At 39.2% G+C, this 7,780-nt stretch overlaps 1 protein-coding gene across 1 annotated transcript; it reads right to left on the bottom strand.

The window, feature by feature from the left end:
* Positions 1-2,465: 2,465 nt before the first annotated feature.
* nog1 (noggin 1) lies at positions 2,466-3,807 on the bottom strand. Its single transcript, XM_028599405.1, has one exon. It carries the CDS (start codon positions 3,482-3,484, stop codon positions 2,816-2,818), a length of 669 nt encoding a protein of 222 aa, XP_028455206.1. The 5' UTR covers positions 3,485-3,807; the 3' UTR covers positions 2,466-2,815.
* Between the last annotated feature and the right edge of the window lie 3,973 nt (positions 3,808-7,780).

Genomic DNA, 7,780 nt, shown 5'->3' with positions numbered 1-7,780 from the left:
CCCACAGGACTTTACTTCAGATTCTGGAGGAAGATCACAAAAGTTTCCCAAAAATTTGAATCTGTTTGAATTTTGAGGAAATGCTAATAAAATAATGCACAAGACATCTACAATATTAGTTTTGACGGTGCAGCCGTTAATCGTGTGCCTTTATTGACGTTTCTTTCTTTTTTTCCCCTTAATTTAGAAGAAACTTTACGGGAAGAGTTCAAAAGTTTAAGGGATTAACTGGCATCATCAGATTCAGATTCAGTAAAAATGATGTGATGGTAGTAAAATGAGAGGAAGGTACCTGCCTTCCAAATGTGAAGCAATCCCTGATTACACAGTGGTGGAAGATGTAGTCAGATGACTTATTTCAGTACAAGTAGCACTATCACACTGTGGAAGTACAAAACTGCATTCAGAAGTGTACTTAAGTAAAAGTAGAGAAGTATTAAAAGCAAAATGTACTTACATTTCCAAATGAATATGCAAAACAGCCATGCATTGTTACATTATAATGGTGGAACATTACTAATGATTTTTTTACGACGTAAACAGCATTTTTAAAGCTCATTTTAACTATTTTCTATACTGCTGGGTAGTTCCATCAGTGGTGGAAAGTAATTGAATAAATATATTTACTCAAGTAGTCAAAAAAAAGCCCAATTCATGTACTTTACCCAAGTATTTCCATTATACTACTACTCCACTACATCTCAGAGAAATACTGCACTTTTTACTCCACTATATTTGACAGCTATAGTTACTTCATATTTTACATTCAAGACCAAAAACATATGATCTGTTCACAAAATATAATGCACTGCTACAGTTTCAACTACCCAACAGTATATAAAGTAGTTACAATTAGCCCCATCTCCATCAGCTACAACATTATAATAATTAATTAATATAATATAACTCACAGAGGACATTCTGCTGGTTAAAGAGTACTTGCACTTTTGAACTTTTTAAACATTTTGCCGATAATACTTCTGTACTTTTACTTAAATAAGAATTTACATTACATTTCTATTGGTTTTATTATTGGAATTGCTACTTTACTTACTGCAGGTAAAGTATATTGACAATTCAGATTTTAATCTATAACACTATCATATTTTATGAGCTGATGTTTTGTATCTAAAATATAAGTCTACAATGTAACTAGTAACTATAACTGTTACGTAGTGGGGAAAAAAGTACAATGTACCTCTGAAGTGTGCTGGAGTGTTATGGAACGTTATTGTTCCTTTTCTATTATCACGGTTTTATTTCCATCTTTGCTAAGCGCTCATTGGTGTGGTGTTTCTCCAGTCCAGTTTAATGGATCCCTCGTCGTTCCTTCAATCAATTAAGTTTAAATTTCTGGAAAGACCCACTCGACACCGGGGAGGTAATCTTTCATGAACAGCCTATACAGTAGGTTGTTTTCTAACACTGATTTATATTTGAGAGCAGTAATTAAACTATATTATATTTGAATGCATGTGGAGCATCAGGCTCCACTTCTCCCACTGGAGGAGAAAGCCATGCAGCAACTCTCTTCAGCTCAGCTCCTGCTGGGCTGCAAATGGGGAGGAGGGGTTGTGCAGATGAAAAGAATGAGAGCTGTTAGCAGCTGCTGATTCCTTCAATCACTCAATCTCTGCTCCTTCCTTTATCAGCAGCATGTAATGGGCCTGATGTATGACTGACACGTTTAGAGTGATAAGATAGTGTTGGTTAACTGGAGGCCAGGAGAGAACTATTCACCACATGTTGTCTGTAAATCAATCTAGGGCTGGGTAATATATCGATATTGTATCAACGTCAATATATGAGGCTAGATTTGGGATATTGTAATATCGTGACATGACCCAAGCGTTGTCTTTTCCTGGTTTTAATGGCTACATTACAGCAAAGTGATGTAATTGTCTGAACTTACCAGACTTACTAGCTGTTTTATTATTTTCCTTTACCCACTTAGTCATGGTATTCACATTGTTGGTGATTACTTATCAAAACTCTCACTGTGTAAATATATTGTGTGAAAGCACCAACAGTCAACCGTACGATATCACCGCAATAGACATTTTTGTATTTTGTCTAAAATATCATATTTGATTTTTTTCTTCATATCGCCCAGCCTTAAATCAAACATTGATATTGAATCTTTGTGATAAATACACAATATCCATCAGAAATATCTACTTCCATCAGATTTTACATCAGCAAATCCGCTTTTAATTACTAGTGTTACCACATGAATTGTAATGTGGAGTAAACCATGGTGCAGTATATAATTGCATGATTGTAAAAAGCTCCTGATGCGTAAAATGGTGTTAGCTGAGAAGTTCCCATTGTGCGCACTGTGGCAGGTGACTTAATGCATCCAATCGCTCAGGCTGGGTAGAAGTGATCAAAAGAAGGGAAAGAAAGTCATTTAATGTCATTTCAGTGTCGTTTTATTGTACGAATATAAAGAATAAATAGCACATTTCCTTAATTTACAGGATAAAACAAGTCACCGATACACGGCTGTAGCAATAATCCACGTTTAGCTTTGAGGTCGATCTGCTTCATCATCCAAATATGGAAACAGCAAGTCCTTATACGTGGCTCTATGCGCCATATCTCCATAAATACAAAATATATAACCACTATTCTCCACAAATAAAGTAGCCTCTGGTTACAAATAATACTGACTTTGTACAGGGAGCTATATATAACTGCATGGCACTGCATATACAGAAAATACATTCCTACACTCGGTAGTGCACGTGAAAAAAGAATCACAAAAATAATGAGCGTATAATTTATTATTCAGAGTCTCTTTTTTTTTTTTTTTTTAACTTGAACAGGAGCATTTGCAGTCTGTGATGATCGGGTACTGCACTGGTATCCAGGCGCATTTCAGTCCCCCTTTCCTCTGCACGCATCTCCATCTCAGTAACGTCAGGTGGGTCGAGTTGGCGGGTTTGCACACCATTCCCTCCGGAACCGAACACGACCTTTTACTGAGGCAGCTGCCCACCCGCACGAATCGCGGCCAGAACCTGTTCCCCAAGTCGGTCCACGTGTACACGACCGGGCAGAACGTGTACGCCCACAGCCACTGCTGCAGCCGTCGCTTCAGCTTCTTACTGGGCTTGTGCTTCTTTCCGAACTGGGCGTCGAAGTCCACCGCGCGGATTTCTTTCGGCAGTACTCCACCGGGCTTTTGGACCTCAGAGTCGTCGAGTTCATCGTTCCCGGTGTACTTGTCCTCCGCGGGCGGCAACACGGACAAATAGCGGCTGTCAAAGTCTCCCAGGAAGCTCTTCAGCTCGGTCTCATTAAGATCCCTCTCCTTGGGGTCGAAGACGGGATCTGGGTCCTCTTTTAGTTCCACGAGCGGCAGACTGTCACTCGGGATGGGGCGGAGAAGGTAGTAGTGCTGACAAATCCCCCTGTCCATCAGAAGTCCGAGGGAGAGCACGAGCAGATACATGGCTAAACACTGTTGAGACTGATCCATGTCGGACGGTCCGGTGGTGAGATCAGTGCGCACGGGGAGCTGCTGCTAAAAGGGCCACTTTTCTTGTGCGCAATTACGCGTAAGCTGTATCCAAACCTGCGTTTTTGAGTGTCCCTTGAAATTCACGCTTTCCCCATGATGAAAATCCGTCACAGAAAGAAAAGTTCATCCGTTAGCAGCATCAGTGGAAACAGTTTATGACAAACTGCGTGACAAAGCTCAGATCTCTCTCTCTCGGGCTCCGTGCGCGCGAGTTAGGCATGATGCTCCTCTCGTCTCCTGTACAGAAAAGCGTTGAGCGTAACCCGCGACCTCCCATTATATTCTCCACACGGAGCGTGACGTAATGCGTGCGCCCCTCTTTGAATGTGGGTTTGTTGTCTAGGAGGAGATCCCCGATACCTCCTTCTTCCACCGCACTGGGGGGTTGCGGGAGAGGAGACGCCCCCTGTCGGTTTTCCAGACATCCTTGAATCAGTCTCACAGTGGGAATGAATGTTGAAGTCTTTAATCTGAGAGTCCTGAGAATCCTTCTGCTAGAGCTTGATTACAAAGCAGCCTTAGGTATCAGCACAGAGTCTCGCAGAGTCCCAGAACATCCCAAACTTATTGTAAAAAACAAAACAGGAACAGTTACTCAAGTGCTCAAGTACATTTTTGATAAAAGATTTCCATTTTATGATACTCTATGGCCTACTACAGTTTTCCTCTACATGTATTTGGCTGCTTTAGTTACCCAGTTACTACCTTAACTTAAAAGGATCAGAATATTTATTTCACCACAAACAAACTAGAGGTCCCGAAAGCTTTTACGCCATAGATCCACGTGTTCAGGATTTCACTAATTCTGCTTTAAGCCCAAAATCGGTAGCGCTAGGATCTCAAGTCCTTCTTGTGTAACTGGGAACATTTGTGGTCATTTAAAGTCAAATTTTACTTTGACAAACAGATTTAATCAAAAGCATGGGTCAGTAAATCTCAGCTTGATTTTTGTTTTTAGATACATCTTGCAAATAAAGAAAAAAAATCTATACATTAATAAAACAAAAATCAATTTGGACATACGTACATACTTTGGCCCATGTCCCTCCAAACAAAGCATCACTGTAAAATGCATACAATTTTAAATATTATTGTACTTTGAGAATTGTAAAAAAAAAAAAGAAGAGCTCAAAGAGGGGTCATGTCTGTTCAGACATTTATTTTTCAAATAAAGCAGAAATAACTATCCTCAATTACTTAATGTACTCAGATCTTATTTTTCTTTAAGCCCCTAATAAGCAGCAGCAGCCATCCCATAGGTCAGTCATTACAAACTAATGCTGTGCAGCCAAAACTTTACATTACATTGTAGTAGAAAACCTAAAAGTCTCTAAAGATACCAAATATGTCAGGTTGACTTTTGTGGAAATGTGTATACAATGTGTAGAATATTTCCATTCGTGTGTCACTGTGCCATTAAAAAATGGAGTCTTAGTTTTGAACATTTACCTTCAATAAAGAGCTGAAACAAGCTGATACCAAAATATATGTAATATTGTCAGACAGCGTGGAATAAGATAATTTTAACCATGTGAAAGCTTTAGGGGGAAACACAAGGAGAAAACTGTATGTTAAGGGTACATTTTAATTTGTTTATACATTTCTTAATTGAATTGACATTTTTCTGAAAGTAGAGTGATCCGCCTTGTCGGCCCCAGACAATCAAACAAGGCACACTGCACATAACCCAAGCAAAATCAAATCACCCAATTATCAGAACATTTCCCTTATTTGAAGAAAGGCACAATTTACAGCCTGAATATGAGATGAAATGGCCTGTTAATTACACTTTTTGCAGTGTATTTATAACTCATGTGGGACAATATTTCTGCCTGTAACGGTGCCACAGCGAGCCTCTCAATAAAGCCGGCCAAATTAGCTCCCAAATAAACAGCGCTCACTAAGCAGCAGCCATGGAAAGTATCACAATTTGCAAACCTGTCTAAACTCATGCTCAGAGAATCATTCTTTGAAAAATAATTTAATGGAAGAACTTAGCCAGCTGCTACATCAGCCATAAACCATCCGCTTTAGATAAATGCATCTCTGTTTCATTTTGAATGAGCTAATTCACACAAGCACTTGAGCGACTTATTTAGTTTACAGTAAATGATGGTGAAAAGTCTGGAAAATGTCACCCCTATATTTTTCATCTGACCAGCACGTATCATAAACTATCGCCCCCCACCCCCAAAAAAACACTTGACAGATCAATCCAGTGCATTCACATGTGGGACTCACACATACAGATTACATACAAACATCATGTTGGCCTCTTTAAAAGCATTCAGAAGACATCACTGGATTTTAAAGCATAATGCAAAAAAAATAAAAAATAAATAAATAAAAGATTGAATCACTTATTTTCTTTTTGACAATTTAAATGAAGCAGTTCAACTTGCTGGCATGGATTTTCAAAATAAAACTGGCATGTTAAATAATATTTCACCCGCTGGAATATTTCATTTCTAATGTGGCTGCATGGGTGAAGTCCAAATATGGTTCTCATTAAATGTCATCAGGATTGCCAGGCTCATTTAACGCTGAGTTGTTTTTGTTTCTTCTAATCCCTTCCTACTGTTTTACCACAGGAACAGTTTGATAGTGAACTATTCCTCCTTAAGAAGACACGCTACTTGAGACAGACGCCTGCTTAATTGAGACATTTTTTCATTCTCGAGTTAACCAAACACAGTTCCTTTTGGCTAATGAACCGGCCAATGTAACGACCCTTTTTTTGTGGGGTCTGGTGCTTGAGAAGACTTCCAACCCTGTGCTTAAGGATATGCATTCAAAATGAATCTCCTTGTTTGAGCCGTGCACAGGTCATTGTAGCCTTCCCTGCTGATTTCTCATTTAGTGAGGAAAAGCAGACTTCTCTCTTGGCAAGAGCCTTCAGCGCTGGTACCAAGGAAAGGCACGCTCAGGTAGAAACACACACACAACAGAAAGGACTCAAGGATTCTGATAGCTTTCATTCACGCAAGAGCAAACCACAAAGACCTGAGAGATTTAGAGAGTCTGCGGTCTTTTTCTTTGAAACAAAACCATCCAAGCAGACCTTAGAGACTTGATATCCCATCTGCAGTGGCTCTGTGCAGAAGGTTATTGGTGACAGAAAGCAGTTACAGTGTCGTTCGGAAAGCACAAAGCACCTTTTTCCCTTATCTCCCTTCAGTTCGCTGTTTCACACCTCGTGCTAATTGAGGCCACATTGCCAAGCTGAATACACACAGACATGAAGTGGGTGCTATTCTGTTTACCCTGGCACTTGGGAGGTGTGCAATTTGCTAGTTTGTTTAGCACTATTTTCCATTCCTCTGCGATCCAAGAGCACACAATCACAATAACCACTCCTGCTGTGGGCTTAATTAAAATTAATTGCTACTCCTCACTGACCATTAGTCCAATGGCAGATTTGCAGGTCACACTTTTTCATTTATATGGACTCTGTTACCCACCTATTCTCAATACTGTTGAGAGTCAAAATTCTAAATAGTCATTTTAAGTCTTAGTCAGATCAGCAACTGATTGGCTGAAGATTTTTATGTCTGATAAATATTTCAGTCCACTAAAATCCTTTGTAAAAGGTTTCATTTTATTTACATTTATAACGGGAGGCAGTCAGACCGTTCAAAACAAGGTATTGAACCCCCATTAAAATTGTATTATATATTACTCTAATGGACCCTTTATGTCAAATCTCTATCATCTTCAGGTTGTAGGGAACACTCATAAATATCTGTGGCTTTTAACAAGCACTATAATTAGCACATTTAGCTCATTTTTCCCACAGGTTGCAGAGTTGACACTCAAAGCACCCAAAGCCTGGTGTGAGTGTGTGTGTTCCTTCCACTCCCTTCATAAAAGTTTTTTTACAGACAGAATCTCTGCATCCAAACAAAGTCATTAAACCAAAACCCAAAACAAAGTACTCATTGATGATTACTCTGAAAACTGACTTTGTTTTTAGGCATACAGGTGACAGACGAGTTTATCATTATAATGTACATGAAAAAGAAAAAAAGAAAACGTGACAGTGCTCCTTGTGGATTCTTCAGGAGAAGCTGAAGGAAAAATATGTTTAACTTTTATTTATTTTTCTGCCTTAAAAAAAGTCACTTATTAAACTAAAGTCCTGACAAGATTACACTGTTTGAATCTCCACTGCTATTCAGGAGATGGGGCAACCAGGGCCATTTTAACAAGTAGACTATTTTACGTAAAGGCACCTACCGGTAACTCCTGAACTAT

The sequence above is a fragment of the Perca flavescens genome, chromosome 15 (assembly GCF_004354835.1).
Source record: "Perca flavescens isolate YP-PL-M2 chromosome 15, PFLA_1.0, whole genome shotgun sequence".
NCBI classification, from domain to species: domain Eukaryota; kingdom Metazoa; phylum Chordata; class Actinopteri; order Perciformes; family Percidae; genus Perca; species Perca flavescens.
This window is presented reverse-complemented; position numbering and strand designations above follow the sequence as displayed.